General features: G+C 39.4%; 3 protein-coding genes across 5 annotated transcripts; 1 reads left to right on the top strand and 2 right to left on the bottom strand.

Annotated features, from left to right (window-relative positions):
- Positions 1–1,068: 1,068 nt before the first annotated feature.
- Positions 1,069–11,700, bottom strand: alg9 (ALG9 alpha-1,2-mannosyltransferase). 2 transcript variants are annotated; one of them, XM_057328480.1, is made up of 15 exons: positions 11,528–11,700; positions 10,631–10,766; positions 8,451–8,585; positions 8,284–8,354; positions 8,130–8,218; positions 7,788–7,923; positions 7,542–7,629; positions 6,271–6,376; positions 5,680–5,802; positions 5,408–5,562; positions 4,897–5,026; positions 4,588–4,735; positions 4,350–4,479; positions 2,971–3,101; positions 1,071–2,455 (listed from the first exon to the last, which is right to left on the bottom strand). In XM_057328480.1, the coding sequence occupies exons 1-15, from the start codon at positions 11,698–11,700 to the stop codon at positions 2,332–2,334; spliced, it is 1,875 nt and encodes a 624-aa protein (XP_057184463.1). In that variant the 3' UTR covers positions 1,071–2,331. The 2 variants fall into 2 exon arrangements, with proteins under 2 accessions (XP_057184473.1, XP_057184463.1); XM_057328490.1 differs by lacking the exon at positions 11,528–11,700 and having other exon boundaries at positions 1,069–2,455; positions 8,284–8,320; positions 10,631–10,746.
- A 234-nt stretch (positions 11,701–11,934) lies between these two features.
- Positions 11,935–16,152, bottom strand: fdxacb1 (ferredoxin-fold anticodon binding domain containing 1). The gene is made up of 5 exons (XM_057356497.1): positions 15,310–16,152; positions 14,775–14,931; positions 14,406–14,609; positions 14,106–14,264; positions 11,935–13,993 (listed from the first exon to the last, which is right to left on the bottom strand). The coding sequence occupies exons 1-5, from the start codon at positions 15,482–15,484 to the stop codon at positions 12,943–12,945; spliced, it is 1,746 nt and encodes a 581-aa protein (XP_057212480.1). The 5' UTR covers positions 15,485–16,152; the 3' UTR covers positions 11,935–12,942.
- Positions 16,153–16,479: 327 nt separating this feature from the next.
- On the top strand, positions 16,480–18,483 carry gig2p (grass carp reovirus (GCRV)-induced gene 2p). Of its 2 annotated transcripts, none has more exons than XM_057356557.1 (2): positions 16,480–16,602; positions 17,358–18,483. In XM_057356557.1, exons 1-2 carry the CDS (start codon positions 16,582–16,584, stop codon positions 18,021–18,023), a joined length of 687 nt encoding a protein of 228 aa, XP_057212540.1. In that variant the 5' UTR covers positions 16,480–16,581; the 3' UTR covers positions 18,024–18,483. The 2 variants fall into 2 exon arrangements, with proteins under 2 accessions (XP_057212540.1, XP_057212548.1); XM_057356565.1 differs by lacking the exon at positions 16,480–16,602 and adding an exon at positions 16,684–16,785 and having other exon boundaries at positions 17,358–18,481.
- The last annotated feature ends 4,373 nt before the right edge of the window (positions 18,484–22,856 follow it).

Here is a 22,856-nt window from a genome sequence, read left to right as displayed (position 1 = left end):
ATAAAAGGACATCTGGATAACAAGACCATCTTCATGCCATGGAGCATTTTCAGCAACATTTTACAGCTTTACAATCTAGCATGTCTGTAGTGAGACTGTATAGACAGCCATATGCAGGGCCCCATTAATACACTGCATAAAAACAGGCTTACTCTTTTAATAGGCTGGATAATTCCAGTGTTGGTTGTTTTGTGTCATCTGCTGACACGAAGTGCCAGGTGGCTGATCCTTCCAGCACAAAGAAGCAAATAGCAGGACAAAACACTTACCTACTTTCATCATCTCTGTGGCTTTGCAGATAGTGGATCATTGACCTACATGTGGACTTGCACATAAAGAGGAAAGTAGACATTGGCTTTTGAATGCCAGTGCCTTGTCTAATAGAGGTTACATGAGTCATATACAGGAATGTAGGAAATGTATATTCAGTTTGATTTAAGTAGAGTGCACTATCCACAAATATGAAATACTGTAGATGTGATGTATTACTTCTATGTCTGCCTTAAGAATAAGCGAAATCAAAAATGAGGGTCCTATAGTTTACAGTCCTATAGGATAAATGCTGGCTTTTTATCGATATCTGATGGCTTGAAAATTAAAAGGCAAACAACAACCGTCCAAGGGTAGGTTTTAAAGGGATAGTTCACCCAAATATATAAAAAAAATTGTGTCATGAATTACTCACTCTCTAGTTGTTCCAAACCTGTATAAATTTGACAAATGAACACAGAAAAAGATATTTGGATGAATGCTTGCAAGTTCTTGGACACCATAGTAGGAAAAGTTATAATGGTAGTCAAAAGTGCCCCAGAACTGTTTGCTGTTCTACATTCTTCAAAACATCTTCTGTTAGGTTTAACAGAACAAAAAAAGATATAAGTAATTTATCCAACTATGGTAGTCAACGGTGTCCAAGTTACAAGCGTTCATCAGAACAAAGACATTTATACCGATTTGGAATCACTCGAAGGTGAATAAATGACAGAATTTGTATTTTTGGGTGAACTATCCCTTTAATGCACTGATTCAAGAAACTGTAAACATTTGTTGTTCTGGATTTTTGCTCCACTTACTGCTTAATTACTTTGCAGTGCATGGAAAAGTATGTCTCATCTATGTTTCAAAGGGTTTTCCGCATCACAGGGTATAGCGTCAATGGCAGGATTTAAAAAGGATCAGTTCCCTGTAGTATTGTGGGGCTTAATATGTCGTCACTGTAGACATTTAATAATCCCACAAGCCACACATTCATTGCCCTGAGCATGTTTACATACACCCACCACCTATCAGGCATAGCATACCTATTTCCTCTCCTACAGAACCAACTATGACACACAGGGTATATGATGCATGTTTCGAAGTGATGCTGTTTGGTGATACATCTGAGTTTCTACAGAGACTAGAGCTTCATCACCTAACTTTATAACACACATCACAAAAATTGGCATCTTTTAACTTTTAGACTAATATTATCTGCCTTGTGGGCTAGTTTTACTCTATAGACATTTATACAAAAAAACAATATATAGCTTGTATAACACATCATAGTAGAGTCACATCAAGTCAAGGAAATTTTTACTACTATTTCCTTCCCAACCCTTTATAAAGACAACTGATACTGTATTATACATCTATTTCTGAAATAAACTCTCTGAAATGGTACACTTAAATCAGCCTTTTATTTAATTCGATCACAGTTAACGCTGATATGATCAATATGACGAACATGATTTGGAATGTAAACACTCAACCGTCCTGCTCTGTGACCTCACAATGTCCACTTTTACAAAACACAGAAAAGTTTTTTTGGTGCATCTTTCTTCCTGAGATGCCGCAGCTGGACCTTCAACAGGACCAATAAAGTTCATGCCTACAGATGAACATCTGACGAATGATGCAACATGAGATCGCGTTTGGGCCTGCATTCATGGAGTACAGTTCAACGTCCCAGATCAGATGAGAGATTTCACATGTGAGGGTTGTTAAAAAGAACTCTTCTTTTAGAAGGATGCAAAGGCGGCATTTGTGTTGAGCTATGCAGAATAAAGGTAAAGAGAAGGCATGGGATGGAATGGAGCGGAGGTGATCAGGTCACTATTGGTAAAATAGGTAAGGCATCCATGCTCTGTGCTGGAACTGTCCAAGGATGGGCAGCAGATGTCTACATACAGGTCGAAACAGCCCACTTGGTCGAAAAATAAACTCTGGCATGGGTACATCCTTACACACACACACACCCACAAGCAGACACATGTATGCACAGAGTTTGTGATGAGGAATATTTTAGGGCTTTATGATGAAGCACTACATGAGATGATGAGGAACAGCACGTCACAGTTGAGTTCTTTTTCGGGTGTGTTTGGGTCGCCGTGGTTTCAAGATGACATATCTGCTGTAGGTGGTGTATTGCTCAGACAGAAACGGGATAAAAAAGGCCCTGAAGAATCTGGAGGACCTGTGTGGGAGAAACACAAAACAGGAACTGTACCAGGATCAAGAACACCATTACACATAAGGTCACAAGCTTGACATTGTTTTAGAAAATTTATAATAAAGCAGTTTAGTTTGTTAAATTAATAAGAATAAGCATTTTCGAATCATCGGTTCCCTCAGTTAACTGTAATGGGTTTTTAGAATAGCGGCTTTTTTATGAGTAAATTATTGTTATATGGCTGTATTATATTAATGTTCATAATTTAAGATGAAAAAACATTACTGATCTTTAATAATTCATTTCAAGGATTATCCATGTTAGGATGAGAAAACATCCTGTAACACAATTTCTGATAAGCTTGTTCACAATGATGTCACAGGTATGAATGCAATGACAAGGGGGCCCTCTACTGGACACCTACACAACCTACAATTTTAAATAAACCTCAGCAAAATGAGTTCACTTTCAAGTATCCACAAGAACAAAGCATGATTATAAATCTGTTTCAAACATATCCACAGCAGATGTATACTTGCCTGGTAGGGTCTAGAAAAGGCTTGTCAGCAATAATGCTCCACTCTTCTTTGCTAGCGGCATATTTTGGTTCGCGAGGGGCCTCTATGTCTGTTGCCAGATCTACCAGATAATGGCACTGTTTTAATTCTACCTGTGAGACACAAAACACAAATTACATTTGAAAATTCTGTCACATAGAGGTGTTATTAACACCGATATATGCAAAGGTCAATCAAAAACTTTAGATAAGAAACACTGTTGTCTAGTCTGACTATCTCTTAGTGCAAATACATAAATACAAATTATATTTAAATGAATTATCTTATTACAATTTTTAATGCAAATTTAAGCCACACTGGTTTTAGCAACAAAAAAAATGTACATAAAATTTTGATTTCACTGATATACTGGATGTTTTTACAACCCCAAAACATTTGCAGGTTATCTGGGATGAATGTGTTTTATTACAATTTATTTTATTACAAATTATTACAATTTGACATTTGCAGCTGCAGGATTTAATTAATATGCCTGGTACAGTAAAACAACTGATTTGCACAATATTAGCTATTTAAAAAATATATAAATAAAACAAATAAAAACTTGCTTGTTTTCACTGCGTCTGGAAATTAAGGCTTATTTCAACATGTATAATTTCAGCTATATAATATAATCAATTCAGGGTTTTTTTTTTTCAATATTTAATTTGATGAATTTCATGTGAAGTACTACACTACTATCCATCCTGAAGAAAGATCCACCAATAAGAGAAGTCGCTGTTACCATGGAAACAATTCAAGTGAATTTCAGGCAAGCAGGGCTACGGAGTGTTATTGCAAGCTAGCAGAGACTGCCTGTATAACAAGTTTTCTAGCTATAAACCCAGTGGTGGAAATGGCCTAGATTCACTGGAGGAAAGTTAAATAACAGATGCGGCAAATCCCATAATATATGAAATTTGCATAGTGTTTGGAGGGTATCACACAGATAAAAGATGGAGATCTTTCACATTTTTAACTGAATTGCAATGCTACCCTTGAAATTTATTCTTTGGAAAATTCAAGTCCCCCCTACCAGTGGTGTGGGATGTTTGTACTTTTGTGTAAGGCATACAATAAACATTATAAAGACACAAAGACTCAATATTTGATGTAGTTGAGGTATAGCCTTCTAACTTTATCTTTTTAAGAGTTTCAAATTATTCTTAAATCTGGGTGTTTTGGTTCACGTCTCAGATCCTTTTGTTGAAAAGTCTCCTGCATTGCCTATAATGAAAATGAATAGGAACAACACCTCTACTACACAAACAATTGAAAAAGCAAGCAGTCACTATTAAACTGAAATAACATGGTGTCCTTCAAGTCATTTCGATTACTTTCCTTGAAAACCTGACACTCACATATCGTGACGGTTCCTCAAGGTTCTCATCGTTCATGTCTGCTGGGAGTATCCAGGTGGCATCAGGCCCGCTGGCATAAGGCTTCGGCAGCTGGCCTCTGAACTCTGACTGGATAAACTGTAAATGCCAGCTGTTCAAAAGAGTGATGCACGCATAAAGGGTAGCAATGTAAATATCACATATTCACATTATATTTATGTGAAGAGCCTTTGAGTTTATAACCAGGGTGCAGCCTCACTTGTTAGGCAGCAGGAAACTGCTGGGGAATCTGTACCACTCTTTGCCCACACAAACGTTGACCAGTCTGCCATCTGGAACCTTGTGGATTGTGGGGTCTTTAGCAATGCGGTGAAACTCTGGATACAAATCCAGAGGTGCATGATAGCCTAAAAACACAGAGAAACCCCGTGTGAGACACTGCAAGTGATTTTTATTTACTTTTGAAAATAAAAAAGTACAGCTAAAGAGAAAATTTGAGAAACTACTCTAACTAAATGGTTCTCTGCATTGGTGATTTTGTGTGTAAGTGAATACGTTTTGTCTGTACCTCTGAAGAGAGCCACAGAACGGGACAGTGAGAGCACTCCAAACAGCATCACAGAGCCGAGAGCCAGCCAGTTAGAGGAGATGGTGTAGTGCTCCAGACGATAGCGTTGGAATATGAAGTGATAGCACTTCTACAAGGAGAAACACAAACAAAGACAAAAAATATATATTTTATTTGACATAAATCATATTCACGTTTAATGTCAACATGAATATTTTTACTTGCATAATGTGAACATTTGTATTTCCGAGTAAAACAGGAATTTAATGAGGAAAAAAATTGTTGGGATTGCCTAATACCAGAACGAATGCTAAATAACAGTTTTGCTAAACCAGTGCCTTCATAGCTATTTGGCAATTGGTTAAAAACATTCAAAAACCAGCACTGAGCAACATTAATTACATTAAAGTTATTACATTTTCAAGAATAAAAAAATATTTATTTCAAGTAATAAGGCAACACAAAGTATTGTATTTAAATGTCATAGGTACATTTAGAAAGGAATTCTAACCTGAAGCGAGGAGAGCGCCACAGCTCCAGACAGACAGATGAGAGGATAGATAGGAAACAGAAAGCGCTCCTCTTTATGTGGCCGAGTAAAAAACACCAGCATCCACAGGTACATTGGTGACAATGTTAACCAGTATGGTCGACCGAGGTTCTGTACTGCAAATTGTGACCAGAAAGAAATGATTAATAGTGATTTCAAAATATATTTGGGGGAGAAAGCGACTTTAGGGCTTGTGTAATGCACAAACAATATAAAACATTTTCTATTCATACCATTGAATCTCTGCAGCAGTGCCTCCATAAGCGCAGTGAGAGGAAGAGAAAACAGGGCCAATGCAAATACAATGTTGAAATTCAGGAAACCGTTTACAAAGTAATAATGCCATGGCTCTGTGCCTGTGAGAAAACAGAGAAATCTACTAATGAAAAGGCATTAAGCATTATTGTTTTTATCTCACAGCATTTAGTGAAATCATACTAAATATTAAAATCGCTAGTTTGCATGACAAATAAGAATATACCCTATTCAAATGAAAGATGCAATTGCTAACATTGCCTCACTGTCCCCATCTCTGTTTTAAACATAAAATTGCATGTTCCTTAAGGTTAAGATTAAGCTTGGGTTAAGGTCTAACAATCTCCTGTGAAATCGTATCTGACAGCTAAACTTGTAAACCATTATTATAAGCTTAACTGTTCTAGATAGTGAAGGAGACAGTTTTGAACACAGTATTTTATCAACTTGCACAAAAATTGATTTTTATTTATTTTTAATATAAAAGTTATGGATTGAGGCTTTAAATCAAAACAAATAATTACTTTTTCGCTTGAAAGTAACACAAGTAACTGTGTTTAAAAACCTACCATAGAGATCCGGCCCATGAGGGGTGAACACATTGTACAGTATTATATTCAGAGGAGCAATCACCAGCTTGCCATAGTAGTAGCTGTCTACCACAACAACAGGAACCTGCATGAAACATGCATAACAATCATGATGAAATGCCATTTTTAATGCCATTTTGCCAAATGGAATCTGTCTTAAAGGGGTCATATGACAAGGCTAAAACGAATATAATTGTTTGTTTTAGATGAAATGCAATGTGTATACATGATTTAAGGTTCAAAAACGTTGTATTTCCACATACCGTGCATGTTTGTATCTCCCCTTTGCCCCGCCTCTCTGAAACGCGCAGATTTTTTACAAAGCTCATCGCTCTGAAAAGTGAGGTGTGCTATGATTGGCCAGCAGTGTTGGGTAAGTTACTCAGAAAAAGTAATTAATTACTAGTTACTAATATCATATTCAATAGTGTAATTAGATTACTGTACAAATTACTCTCTCCAAAAAGTATTTAGTTACTTGCTGCTAATTACTTTCTATATCCTATATCCACCTTGATTAGTTAAGTGACTCAAGGATAGACATGAAACGGCTTATTTAATTCATTCAAATAAATAATATTAAACTACATAAAGTACTCTTATTAACTGACCAAAGTATTACAAATGTGAGAATTATACATTAAAGCATGGATTTTAAAGTTAGACTTTGAATTTTGATGTCAATTCCACTATTGCACACACATATATTACACAAAGTATTTAGTTTAATTACATCAGAAGTAACTAATTAAATTACAAAAAAATAAGAGTAATCCCTTACTTTACTTTTCAAGGGGAAAGTAATTAAATTACAGTAACTAATTACTTAGTAACTAGTTACACCCAACACTGTTGGCCAGTTATCAGTGCGTGTGACGGAAATGTAGCGCCTCTTACCATATTTGGAACATCAGGTTCCAAAGCAATTGTACTGACAGGTACGCCCACCTTACTTACGTATACATTTGGGCGGTCTTAGTCAAATCATACCACAAACTGATGTAGATTTGTGGTGGTGTGGTTACACGAGGCGTTTCAGGCAGGTCTGGGTGAGCATTCGCTTTTAGATAAAATGCATCTTTTGTTCCGACACTTAAATTTTTGCAATTTTACGTGTCCAATGCATGCGTGGGCAACTTATAACACACAAAAGACACAGAAAAACACCTATTCGCGCCATATGACCCCTTTAAGCCAGACCAAAAGATCTCAAAATTAATATATCAAATGACAAATGGAAATTTCCTAACCAGAAAGAGCAGCAATGCCACCAGGGTCCATATGATAAAATGTTTCCACTTTTTCTTCAACAACAGCAGGTCAAAGGCGATAGGTATGCTGGAAGAACACACAAGTCATCAGAGCCCATATTAATGATAACTGATAACTAATGAGAACTATTCTTTTGGCCTTTCCATTTTATTTTTGTACAAATTTATGAAATGTTTCATCTGATATATTAATTATAGCGTGTAAAACGATAAACATTGATATACCCCAGAAGAGCACTGAAAGGCCAGCCCACTATAGCCCCCGCTGCAATACCCAGTACAGCCAGACTGGGGCGCCCCTGGAACCAGCCAGTCATAGCTACCACTGTGCTGTACATACAAAAGGTACTGGGCAGGAAAGCTGCATATGAAAACACACACAGAAGTCAGACTGAAGACCAACAGTAATGTCAAAGAAGAAAAAACAACATGAAATACTTCTATTATCTACCATGCGATAAAATAATAAAAGTTGTACAAGTCAAATTTTGTATAGATACTTTTTATTTACTCTCAAAACCCATGATCACAAAATAATTTATAAAAACACTCCAAGTTGTGACTCACCTGCAGAAGAACAGAACATTCCTGCACTCAATACAAGGAAAGCCAGCAGAAGACGCCCCACATGCAGGCCAAACTTCTTACACACGGCCCTGCATGACATCCACAAGATTAGAGCACGCACACACGCACTGTACACGTAACATGCTGCACTTACTTGTAGAAGTAGAGCTCACACACACAACAGGTGAATGCTAACATGCAGCGCAGGAAGTAAAACACAAGGACCTAAATTAGAAGAGAGAACTTATTTTATATTTGTCATTTAGTAATTTTACATTCCTCACTTAATGAGATCCTCAACAAAATCACAGTTCAGTTTACCTTGTTGGTTTGTAATATTTTGGCATGGAAACAGGCAGGAAGGGCATGGAGCCAGAGATATGCATACGAACGAATCGCATAGGCTGGGGAATATTCCCATGTCTGCATCCCTGTTCCGTACAGCAGGTAGTGAGTCTGGTATACAAAATCACAAAATAATGAGGTTTGTTTTTAAAAACCAAGCAAATCCATGAAATGTATGAATGTGTTTCAGCTTTATGTCCAAGTAATGAAAAACCAATTAAATGGATTGAGAAAGTGTCTTTTTCCTGTACTGACATACGTTCTGTTTTCCTATGTGCCCTTCTCTTTTTTGTGAAATGGCCAGTAGTTTTTTAATCGTATAAAGCTATGAAAACCATGCTTGAAAAGTTTGTATGCTCCAAAAAAAGATCATTATGTTTTTATTCATTTCCTAACCATAAAATGTCTACAAATTGATTTTGTCCAATTTTATGGGTGTAACAGCATATACAGTATCTCACAGAAGTATTTTATATCTTTTTATGTGACAACACTGTTATACAAGCTGTAGACTCACTACTTTACATTGTAGCAAAGTGTCATTTCTTCAGTGTAAATTTGCTGTCCCCTCAAAATAACTCAACACACAGCCATTAATGTCTAATCCGCTGGCTACAAAAGTGAGTACACCCCTAAGGGAAAATGTCCAAATTGGGCCCAAAGTGTCAATATGTTGTGTGGCCACCATTATTTTCCAGCACTGCCTTAACCCTCTTGGGCATGGAGTTCACCAGAGCGTCACAGGTTGCCACTGGAGTCCTCTTCCGGTCCTCCATGATGACATCACGGAGCTGGTGTTAGAGACCTTGCGCTCCTCCACCTTCCGTTTGAGGATTCCCCACAGATGCTCAATAGGGTTTAGTTCTGGAGACATGCTTGGCCAGTCCATCACCATTACCCTCAGCTTCTTTTGGGGTTGTTATCATGTTGGAATACTGCTCTGCGGCCCAGTCTCCGAAGGGAGGGGATCATGCTCTGCTTCAGTATGTCACTGTACATGTTGGCATTCATGGTTCCCTCAATGAACTGTAGGTGCCCAGTGCCGGCAGCACTCATGCAGCCCCAGACCATGACACTGCCACCACCATGCTTGACTGTAGGCAAGACACACTTGTCTTTGTACTCCTCACCTGGTTGCCGCCACACACGCTTGACACCATCTGAATCAAATAAGTTTATCTTGGTCTCATCAGACCACAGGACATGGTTCCAGTAATCCATGTCCTTAGTCTGCTTGTCTTCAGCAAACTGTTTGCTGGCTTTCTTGTGCATCATCTTTAGAAGAGGCTTCCTTCTGGGACGACAGCCATGCAGACCAATTTGATGCAGTGTGCGGTGTATGGTCTGAGCACTGACAGGCTGACCCCCCACCCCTTCAACCTCTGCAGCAATGCTGGCAGCACTCATACGTCTATTTCCCAAAGACAACCTCTGGATATGACGCTGAGCACGTGCACTCAACTTCTTTGGTCGACCATGGCGAGGCCTGTTCTGAGTGGAACCTGTCCTGTTAAACCGCTGTATGGTCTTGGCCACCGTGCTGCAGCTCTGTTTCAGGGTCTTGGCAATCTTCTTATAGCCTAGGCCATCTTTATGTAGAGCTACATTTCTTTTTTTCAGATCTTCAGAGAGTTCTTTGCCATGAGGTGCCATGTTGAACTTCCAGTGACCAGTATGAGAGAGTGAGAACGATAACACCAAATTTTACACACCTGCTCCCCATTCACACCTGAGACCTTGTAACACTAACGAATCACATGACACCGAGGAGGGAAAATGGCTAATTGGGCCCAATTTGGGGTGTACTTAGGGGTGTACTCACTTTTGTTGCCAGCGGTTTAGACATTAATGGCTGTGTGTCGAGTTATTTTGTGGAGAAAGCAAATTTACACTGTTATACAAGCTGTACACTCACTACTTAATATTTTTTTTAAATGTGAGGGGTGTACTCACTTTTGTGAGATACTGTACATGGGAATGACATAGACTGAGGTATGAGGTCTTTAAATTACATTTTAAAGTATATTTAAAATTTGTTGAATCAGGTTACAACAAGACCTATATCTAACTGATATAGAACCAAGCTAAAAAACATGACTTCTTGCATATCAGTACCACCATATATAAAAAATAAAGAGTGAAAAGATGCAACTCACTGGCTCCCAGTAATTGTAGGTTTCATCACAGTCAGAGATATTACTGAGTAACGCAGCACATAAGCGGGCTGAAACCAGACACTTGAAGGCTGTGGAGCCCTCAGGAGCCCACACCTGCCCTGCCTTACTGGATGACCTGGAATGGAGAGATGGGGTATAGGAGGTAATATGCTTATTTGGGAACAAACTAATAAGCAAAGGGGGACAGAGCACAGGGGGGGACAGAGCACAGGGGGGACAGAGCACAGGGTGAAACAAAGCAAATGTGTTTATCTGTTTTCAGTCTCAAATGAATCTAAAAAACTTTAAGTGGATACTCAATAGAAATACAAAGCAGAACTGTGTGACGTTCTATTGAAAATGACAACAATGTCAACAGCGCAATTTTATTTATCTGGGCAGCTTGACAACATAAGATTTTGAAATTGGACATGCGCAATGTCAACGTAGGAATGCTGGTTTAGACACTCCATGAGAAATATTTCACTACCCATGGTCATAAAATAGTATGCATGCACTTTAAAACAGAGACACATACGGCGTGCTGTTTTAAAGGAACAGTAATACTGAAAGAAAGCACTGTAGTTTTGAGCACATATCTCATATTGTTATCAGCGTTTTACTACAGACCGGTAAATCTGCCCCGAACGAATGAATGAACCGACGTGTACAATGTAACGACAGGCACCACTAAAAAAAAACATATACTCTAGAAGACGACTGGCGGTATATAGTAACGTTACATTCGCGTCGTCTTCGTTTGCGCGGTTTCGAAAGCGTTTGAACTATTCATGTTGTTTTACTCATTGATCGTTTATCAAGACACCCTGGCGTTATCGAGCTAGCAGCGAGCTGTCATCGCATTAATATAGCGAGTTAGCTGGACTGGCTACTTACTCATTTCCTTGGTCACCAGACGACTTGTCCTCAGCACATTTGTCGTCTTTTGTTGCTCGGTTGTCAGGGCTAGGTGTGTTGTTTACGTTATTGGCATCTTGTTTGCTTCCCCGTCTGTTGCGCTGACGGAGTCCTTTCGTCGCCATGTTTCTACTGGCGGCGCGTGGCGTCATTACACTGAGCGCAGCCACACTGGACAATAGAGAGCCATAGCGAGCTGTGCAAAATTACCTTTATCTAGTTAACCTATTTAATTAGTGAAAATGACAACATAACCCTTATGGAAAATACTGTTCCTCTGTACATTGATAGGTTCTGTGGTATTATATTTATTTTCTTAATATAAATTCATTTTTCTAAGGACACCTTCCATAATGCCCTCACATTTTTAATTTAAAATATTAACATTATAGATTCTTGCAATCAATAACTCACATTTATTCCACTTTGTTTTACTTTGAGAAAATGTATACATTTTTCACTAAATGCGCTGGGATTGTACACAAAGCATTCCTAAACTAGATGGTTCCTGCTAGTTATTTTAAACCCATCATAGAAAATATTGTACAGTTTCGTTAAGGGAAACAAAGGTTCACAAACGTTTGATGTTTAGTTTCAATTTTCAATAAAAAAAAAGTTTACCCCAAAATAAAAATGTTGCACAAATGAAAGGAGATGGGCTATCAGTCCTAGAAAAAGAGGAATTTTTTTTATGTCCTTTGAATAACATTTTTTATTTGTGACAGCCTCCATATCCACCTTTACTAACATAAAAAAGCAGACTGAACATTCTGCAAGTCCCAAAATGTGTTGCTTTGGGACTATGTAAAGGAGATTAAATGATGGCTAAAACTTCTATTGGGGAAAATTATTCCTTTAAATATACAGATATCATAGTTAGAACAATTTACAGTCACAAATGTTCATAATTGTAAACATTCCAGATGCATCACAGCAGTAAATGCAGCTTCAGAATTTTTGTAAACTTACATTTATGTAAACACGCCTTACAAGAAATTAGGGAAAAAAATGCATCGGATTAAATGATCGCAAATATGTGTCTTAACTCTAATTTCCTAAACATGCAGAATTAAAAATATAAGAGTACACACTTCACTAACATTTCCATTTTTGCTGTATGAAAAAAAATTAATGTGACAATGTACTCTTGTAATCATACATTTGATGCCGTATTAAAACAATATAAATAATTAAAACTTCCATATATTTTAACTAGCAATATGTAAACATATGACTATGCGTAATTCAAACACAACAGCAACAGTTAAAATAATTCGACATTCTGATTTATCAAAGACTGACATAATGCACACATTGTATTCACTAAAAACAAGCATTTCGCTGTCGATTGATCAAAAACACATTCACTCGGTTTTTTATATGCTCTCTTCAGTTCACCTTAGGGTTACATGCAGGCGCAGAGGTAACAGTCTCCGCAACTGACTCTGTAGTCCCAACACCTGACTGTGTGACAGGGCACGATCCGATGACTGATATGTGAGCCTGAAGCAGAGGCTTGCATGACCCATGTGTGGGTGTCTGAATCGATCCACTAACACCACATCCTTTACAGCGCCGCAAGCAGCCTCTCGCACAACTGTGTGGAAATTCATCTCCTCAAAGTTGTCTGGATCCATCCAGAAACTGATGTCATGCATGTAGCTTGGTGGGTAAAGGGAGAATGGACAGAAAGTTCCAAGTGGATTGAGCTCAAAGTGCTGAAGAAAACGAGGATCTGCACTCCAAAGCAAGCGCCAGTCAGAAATGCCGAAGATCAGAGTAGCCAAATGGTCCAAGTTTATTGAGACAACTATTAACTGTAGACCTTCAAGGTCTGAAGCAAAGGAGGGCAGTGATGTGATCCGTCCAAATTTTGGAAGCATCTTTGAATTCATCCAAACTTGCTGCTCTGGGCCTGTTTGCACCAGCTCGAAGGAGACGCCGTAAGAAGCAAGCAGCGATTCTAAAGAATCTTGGAAGCACTTGAGAGGTTGAGATTCTACAGGGAACATTCCCACCAGTAGAAGTTGGTGGAAGGCAGAAGAACGGCTCGGGGAAACAGGTACTCTCTGAAAGACAAGACCACTGACAGCGTAAAGTGTTCCAGGGCTGAATTCCTCATTCTGGGTAATCTCCTGAGCATGAAAAAGCAGAGATGGCCGTAGTGCATAGCTGCCAGTGAAACTTTGTTGATCATCCATAGACTCACCATCCTCTTGTCTATTTGCGCTCTGGTTGAATATATAGGTATCAGTAGGTTTAATCCAGTAAACCTCCGAATGGGTCAGATTGGGGTCATACGTCTGAAGCGTTTCTGGCCGGCATGTTACCAGTTCTGGGAATTCCTCACTTATGGTACATACGGGGCAAACTGATTTTAGCTCTCTGAGTAATTGTTCCTGGACAGTTTTTACTGGATGATGTGACTGCTGACTGAGGAAATTCCTGCCATAAAGTAAAAGAGTGACAAAATACATCAATATACCGCTATTCACTGACATAATACATAACTGACACTTTATAGAGAGATGTTTCTATTCAACAATGTAAAATTTACCTGTTCACATACTCGGACAACTCAGCTGGAATCTCAAAACAAACCGTTTCCTTCCCAATTGTTCTCTCCATTTTTAGTTTTTCTGGCATGGTATATGGGAGACTTCGAGTAAAGACATGGGTCAAACCTCCTTCTACATGAAAACCTTTGTCTTGACTCCTTAGTAAAGGAATAAATGAAAATGAATATTTTCACAAATATTAATAATATCCTCCTTAAGTTGTAAAGCAATTTATTAAAGTTCAACAAATGTTAACTTGACTAAAATGGTGTAGAGGAGTATTTCATTAACTTGTTTACCTGTAACCTGTACATTGGTAACCTTGATGCATATCACATTCAAAAGGCCGGATCTCACTTTGAATTAGTCCAGCTTCTGCTGCCATGGCAACCACTTGCCAACTATTGTGCCATTCTCTCACTGGACTGTCACATGGAGTACCACCTTGACCGTTGCACAGGGTGACATGCACCTCCCCATTGTCCTTCAGGACTGCAATAGCACTAGAAAAAAAAACATGAACCACCCATCAGTTATAAATTAAAGATGTACCGAAGATCACAAAACTCAAATGAAAACCCCTCTGTATTATCTTTATATAACACTGGAAGTCGAGCTTATATAACATGCACATAAAGATCTTGATGCCACAGGGGTATCAAACTTACCTTTGGAAAAATTTCACCAACAGAAGGCGATTCGTCTTTACGCCACTTTTACGCCCACTGTGAGGGAAATTGAAGATAATGCAGTCATAAAGATGATGCTTGATGGCTTCATGGTCCTTCAGGCACGTGCAATCCACCTCAAACAAAACAGTTGATCCTGAGAGCAAAGCGCAGTACAATTTTTTTAATTCTTGAATTCATTCTAGTTTTTCTTAAATCAATTCTTTAAATATATATTTAAATCCAGGAATCTAGATCATACAGATCTCAATGGGCTTTAAACCCCATGGCCGTTTCATAGCAACCGACTCGGCTGCGGCATGTAAATTAAGTGCAATGATAACTTAACTTGTTGTGTGGGAATAATCGGTATCCTTGAAAATGCTTATATTAAACACAAACATGAACACTTGTGGGTAAGAACAAAAAAGCGCCTTTCAATTGCATAAAACACGAAACAAGTGGCTTTCATCACAATGAGAGCACATGCATTAAACAAGCGGACATTAGTCTGTGTAATAGAATAATGACTGACCTCTCTCTCGTAGTCGCTGTATGTTCAGTGCTGCGCTTTCCTGTCTGTTCGCGTTCTCCTCGTTTTGATAACAAGTCGCGGTCACACCGACATCGTCGCCTGCGTTCTCGTTCAAGGCTGCGGAGAAAGAGAAGTTGCCTTCCCCTACAAGTAGAACTTCGCGTGCTTTGAGCATTTCCAGAAATGTTCACGTCAACAACACAGCAAACAGTCACATCAGACGGGAAACAAAACTTTTCAACATCTTTTAAGCAAGCAATTCGACCTTTAATCCACTGGCGAGCTAGAAATGGTCGTAGAGAGCCAGGAGTGACACGATGCAGCATTACTGGATGTCACCATGACGCCTGAATGACGCTCCGACATCTGTCGCTATAGAGGCTTAAATCTAATTAAAATAGTAAAGTCTTTAAAGGAAGTGAGTTAATGCAGACGCGACGACTAGAGGATGCAAAAGAGCAGGGGAAACGTATTGTCTCTCAATGCAGTTAAGACTTTTCGATCCATTTTCGTGGGATTGAGAAAGAGAGGGTCGGTCAATTGGTGCCGTGCGGCATTCAAGTTTCGTTCCCGGGGGAACAGCATGCGCAAAAGGAACACATCGACACGAACAACGCCTCCGCCACAATAAAAAAATAGCATAAATTAAGACGTGATACCACGTTTTATAGCCACTTCGTAATGTTGTTGCATGTTGGGTTTTAGAGGGATAATAAATAAAAGTACACTGGAAAAAATAAGCACGCTGTTCGCGTGATTAGAGGTTTCTCCAAACACAAAAGGACAATTTGGCAAATAAGTAAATATTAAATATCCACGCGCTTTCCACCTTCGTGTGTCACAGTTGCCTGTTGTGGCTGAAAGGGATACAGCTACGGCCGGAAGTGATGCGAAATCTCGCCATAAAATTACAATAAATTGCATTAGCTAACGCCTACACCTACCCAACCCTAAACCTAACCTTGCAGTAATAAAATCATTGTAATTAACTGTTGTCAGCGTTAAAAATTATGCGGCATTGAAGTGCGCATGCCCAGTGGATGTAGCGTTATCCCTTTTAGCCATAACCCGGTGGCTACGTCGGGGAAATAAAACTGGCACCACGTTTATTCGTAGGAGAGCTTCTGGCCAATGAAATGAGCGCTAGGAAAAGAAGGCGGGCCTACGAGGCCTGATTGACACGCAACAAACACTTTTCCCATAATGGAGCAGTGACAAAATAAATCAACTGGATACATCAGTGTTTATGGTGTAATTTATTCGTGTGAAGAAATGTTACAAGACTTATCCAGTGTAAGTTAAGTTTGTGACAGAAAATAACACCTTTTTACGTCTTTAAGCACAACAGGAAGACTGATAATAAAGAAATGAAAGTGAAAGGTTGGTTTTCAGACTGTCACTGAACACATACTAGCCAGAGAGAGTTTCGGACGGAAGAGTTTCTTGTCATTTGTTTTTATTTGCAAGAATTGTGAGGTATGTCTTGTCATTATCTTTTGAGGCATTTAGAATAATACTATACATCCAATGGATCGATTAATATATCGAGAAAACATTTAATTAACATATTTTCGTTTTTGTTACCAGTGTTTGCGCGATTTTATTCCAAAAACCTCAACTGAAACCATTCAACTTTATTGAAAGTACATGGACATAACGTTACTGAATGAGCTCAGTCCTCATTATCTTTTTATCCAAAAGCTGCTCTGACTTGCAAGCAGATTGAAATGAAGCATTTGAAATTAATTGACTATGAATTTCGTTACAAAATAGTTTAATAAAAAATAAAAACTTAATTTTAACGGACAAGTAGGGAAGGATCAGCAATTAGGGAAACCCCTTAAAAGGGATAGTTCTACTACAGTAAATATATGTCATTTTAAATATCACTTTCATTTTGTTTATCCAAGCTGGTTTTGGTGTTTTTTGTTATTATAAACTATGAAAAATAGTTAGCTTGTGATAAATAATAAGAGAGTCGGAACATTTTAATGGTAATGTAACATATAAACAATGTTTATTTGATTGTTTATGTGCTTTATCCACAGCATATACCACTTAAAAACAGAATGTCATCCATTAAATTTTTTGGCTGGGAGGTGCACTATGATGAGGACCGTCACCTTCAGGCAGAACAAGAAGCCAAATCAGGCAGCCGTTATACCATGTACCACGGCACCAAAGTCCAAACGGCGCAAATGATCATACAAAACGGCTTCAGCCAATCTCCAGATGGAATGCTTGGACCTGGTGTTTATGTGAGCCGTGATCAGAGGAAAGCAGAACGATATCCCCTGAACAGCCCATTAACTGACAAAGTAGTGCTTAAATTAAGTGTGGACTGTGGAAAAGTAAAAAGAATCGATAAGGACAACCATCCACTACAGAAGACCTGGCATAATGCTGGTTTCGACACTGCTTGGGTCCCCCCCAAATGTGGCATGACAGCTGTGCCAAGTGGTCTAGAAGAAGACTGTGTCTGGGATCCAAAGCGAATTGATGTTGTAGGTATTGCTGTAGCACCCAACCCAACCATCTTGAATAGCCTCAAGCAGCTCATTGCTACAAAACAAAAAAGCCTCTCGAATTCTGGCAACTCAGGCACTTGTCAATATTGCAAGTGGAAACCGGGACCCGGACATACGGTACAGTCCTGCTGGGGGTGTGGAGAGACTATCTGTACTCTGATGACCAAACACAAGTGTAATCAATAGGGCTGAGAAACTAATAAGGAAACAATCATGATTTGAAAGACACATTATCCAGGAAGCTGTGTTGGATTGTGACTGGTTTAATGATGTGTGTCAGTTTATAACTTTCCTTTTGAAATGCATTGAAATTGAAAAAGACAAATCTCTCAGAAATGTGAAAACTTGCACAGAACAATATCTCTAGCTTTTTTCAATACGTTTTCTTACTGTGAATTTCTTGCACCCATGTTAGATTGTGAAGTCATCAAAAAATGTAAATCAAATGTAAACAATAAATCAGGCAAATAAATCATAATCATGTTTTTGAATTGAGTGTTATTCACACTTTTTCTTTCCCCATCATTTGACTAATTTAAAATGTACTGCTGTAAATTTTAGTTGGTTACATTGTCAGTATATGACATACACCAAAGGGCTCTCAAATGATGCTCAAATGTATAAATCCATTAATGTTATATTTTGTGATAATAAACTGTCCTAGGATACCAGCATTTATGACCATCACCTTATGTCCAATGTCAGTATCATTTTGTGAATGAAACCACAATTTGAGGGCAGACTCTAGAGGGCATTAATCCTCAGGGACTATCTCAACCCAGGGCCAAGTAACAAGGACAAAGTCTGTGGGTATGTGTTGAAAAATTGTATAGAAATAAGCTTAACAAAAAAAAAACACACAATTTAGCACAAAACAGTACAGACACAGGCTAGGGAAAAACAATACAGCAAGATGAGGACCAAACATGAAAATGTAAAAAAATGATTAAAAAACTATAGTAACCATCGTTTTTGGTTTTATTTTGTAGTAAAACCATAGTTTATAAACAACAATAAACCAATTCAACCTCGCAGCAATTTGTAACTATTTAACGAGGTAGCTACGTTGTATGAATTCGTACGATCTCATTTAACATGGTTACTTTACTTTTACTGTAATAAAACAAAGGTTAATTTTTCAAAGGGCTGATGTACACATGATAGGATGACTGAAAGGGTTTTTTAAATAATTTCCCCTCATAGGAGCCAATGGCTCTTATTTATTTGCTTACTTTTTTGTCTGGAGCCTAGATGCAAGGTGCAGGCATGATCAATGCAGATTCTCCTCACCTTCTGGCTGACAAAATGTAAAATGACGTATTTTTAGTACTGTACTTGAACAGCTACATTCACAGTCGTTTGAAAATGTGTCTTGCTCATGTGCAATGTTTCCTACCATGAAAGGGCATAAAGCTGTTTCTAGCTGGTAGGATAGTAGTATTTCTGAGGCTATGCTGCACTCACTGTGCAGGAATGTATGGTGCTGAGGCGTAGTTTCCTCAAACATCTGGGGAGGGTCTGTCAGTCTCTGGGGTCCCTGGGACACAACTGAAGTTGAAAGACAGATGTTTCAGCGAAGTGTCACCCTGGCCGGATGGGGTTGGTAGATTTCCCCATTCGCCTGGGACAGGAGGTCCATGCGTAGTGGGAGAGGCCATGGCTGAGCATACAGCAGAAGAAAAATCTCCGCCATCTATGGTGCTTTGGGCCACCTGGGTGCTATTAGATAAGTTCTGATCTCTCACCCTGGGTAGGTAGTATCAGGCAGAGAGGAGTAAATACATAGAGCAGCACTAGTGTGACCAGATTTTTTTTTTAAACTTAACACAATGTCCAGGCCTGGTCCTCTCTCGTCCTTCACTCCTGTTGCTCGTCCTTTTATGCTTCCGCTCCTCCGTGAGAGATGCGAGACCAGTGCAATGTGCAGCTGACACTCATTATCACTCGCGTCACCGGCCTCGCACCGTTCCCTCATGGCTCTCGTCCTGCCTTCCTCCTTACATTCCCCCATCGCCCCTCACAGGCCGGGGGGTACCCACAAGACTGTGCTCTACTCCCCCCCGGGGGCCAGTCTCGGCGGCCACAGCACCTGGGGCTGGGGGTATGGACAGACGAGAAGAGACAAGAGAAAAGGAGACGGAAGCACACGGAGCGACAGGGACGAGAGAGGGGAGAGAGGAAAAAGAAAAAAATCTGGTCCAGTTCCCCGACACACTGTCGCTAGGTCCTCAGCCAGCCGAGAGGCTCTTCCTCGCGGTGCCATGAGGTGGTACTGGACGCTCGGTGGACGGCTCTATCCTCCTCCGCCCCCTGGCGGTCTGCGATGGCTCCCTCGGCTGAGGGCAGCCGGCAGCGAGTCCCCCATTTCCTGCTCCTCCCCTTCACGGCGAACGGCAGCAGGCTCCGGCCCACGGCAAACGGCGATGACTCCTCCGCTCCCTCCCAGACGACAACCACCCCACCTCGGCCCAGGAGCACGGGAGTGAGGTCTTCGTCCCATCCGAATACTTGCTCCAGCACCACCGCCTTGGGCAGCCACTTGCGGACTTCCCTCGTCCGCGCTGCCCGAACTCCTCAGCACCGCGATCCCCCTCAGCAGTGAGGGCGCTCCGACAGCATGTCTCTCCTTCCTCCCGGGTTTCGGCACCAATGTAATACTGTTCAAAGTAAGGAAGGAAGGAGGCAGGAACGGGCGAATGATAACCAACTTTTAATAATAAAATAAACAAACAACAAAACGAAAGTAAAGGGCCGACAGCTACCTCACGGTCAACTGCCGGCCACACAAACATAAATAAAACTTAACACAATGTACAGGCCTGGTCCTCTCTCGTCGTACACTCCTGTCGCTCGTTCTTTTATGCTTCCGTAGCATATATAATTTATTAATGCAGTGGAGCATCATTAAATTCCGCCTACATGCGGTGAGTTGTGGGTAATATCAGCCGTTAGAGTGAGCATCATTCTGCACTTTGAATTTCTACCGGAATTAGTAGACCATCCGGGAATCTTTGTAATACTATTTTCAACATACTACGATTTGGGACATACTAATTCTACTTTCGAATATTATTAGGACGGATAGTATGCAGCTTGGAACGCAGGGAAAGTATGCAAAAAACAGTTGGCGAGAAATACCCGGATGGTCTACTACTTCCGCTGAGATTCGTGATTGTGGATTAGATGGACACTTATCTATCCTATGATGCCACAGGAGCTGAGCAAATAAATATAGCGGAAAACTTTAAGGCGGACGTCCGTTTTTAATGTAAGTGCCAATAAATGAATTTCTCGTGACTAAATTATGATTTTATCAACGCTCACGTGTAGGTTGTTGTTAATAAGTCATAGGTCAAAGAGTATACGGGTCACATGACCACAAAACATGGCGGACGCAGTATGTCCGAAATGTATTCATACCAGTGATGATCCGTGACTCCTCTAAAGGGGAAGCAGCAATGCGAAGCTCGGCAAAACATGTATTTAGCCCGTCATGTGTGTGGCGCGTCATGTCAAAATACGTGCCTGCTGCAGACGCGTTGAAAAGGTTTTTAATAAAAGAGACGCTCTCGTTTTGCTAGATACTCGCTTAGTCTCATGTCTAATCAGAGTTAAGTGTTAATGCAGTGTCTTCTGAACGCGAGCGTCTCTTTTATCATAAACCCTTTCGATGCGCCTGCAGCAGGCACGTATTTTGACATGATGTACATAGGTTCACGTGAAGCGCTGAACACGTATTTTGAATTCCTGCGATCGCCACTAATTCATACTACTCCCACTCATAAATAGAACGTACTGTTTTAACGGCCGATAGTTAGGTAGGCTACTTATTCAAATTCAGTACATACTGTCACAGTATGCGATTTCGGACGCAGCCATTGATTTTGAAATTAAACTGGCAGCAGACTGACAGTTGAAGGGGAGGAGTTAACGGATGCTCCGGCCAAGCCGTCTAATTTACGTTATTTGAGATGGATAGTCATTTCAGGGCGGAAGTGCATTTTCAGATTTTAAGATTATGAGGATACATCAATTTTAAAAAGAAAATGACCCACATTGATAAGCTATTTACTATAAACGCTGCAATATTTCATGAAAAAATAAGAATTGTCATTTTTTATTTCACTGGGACTTTAACATAAGTTACCTTAGGCCTGAATCCGAAAAGAAAAGTTGTATAGGAAATTTTGGTTTACTGGAAGATGAAGTCATGAAATGTTATTTATAATCTTTTGTATTACAGCAGTGGGCTGAAGATACCAAGATCACGGCACTAACAAACTCATGCGCCATGACATCAGACCATACATTTAGACGCATGAGAACTCTTTAGGTTGACAAGAATTTACAAATATTTATTTGAAATCTCATAATTAATTATAATTAAGTTGAACTTTCTGTTAGAACACTCTTCTTGCATGTGGGGATTATTAATATTATTGACTTTGTGTGTACAGAAAAACTTAAATCACAATTACAAGACTATACATTTACATATACTTTTTAAAAACAATATCTTAAAATACACATTAGTCAAATATTTTTACACTTACAAAAAAGGCGAATTCCAAGCACGAATAAGTAAACTTAAAATATCCAGGGCTATCACTGGAAAGTGTACGGCTACCAATAAAGGCTACACTTTTCAAATATCAAATAAAACCTGTATAACAAAATATAATTTGTACATTGACACATAGCCAGAATATAGAACAAACGACAAAAATAAGACTAATCATTTATTTGTTTTGCAGTAGGATTGAAAACATAACATTGAATTAAAATGAATTTTCATATCGGATGAAATCGCACGCACACACACACACACACACACACACACACACACACAATCGCTTCTTCTGACATTTATTCGTGACATCATTCCAGGTGTTTACGTAATCTCTCAATTTTTCACAAAATTATTCAAATGTCACGACTATGATCCACAAACAAATGATCACCGAGTTTAATAAAAACATTATAACAACACTTGTTTGTAAGGGCTTTATGCTGCGTACA

This window comes from Triplophysa rosa, linkage group LG2 (assembly GCF_024868665.1).
Source record: "Triplophysa rosa linkage group LG2, Trosa_1v2, whole genome shotgun sequence".
NCBI lineage: Eukaryota > Metazoa > Chordata > Actinopteri > Cypriniformes > Nemacheilidae > Triplophysa > Triplophysa rosa.
This window is presented reverse-complemented; position numbering and strand designations above follow the sequence as displayed.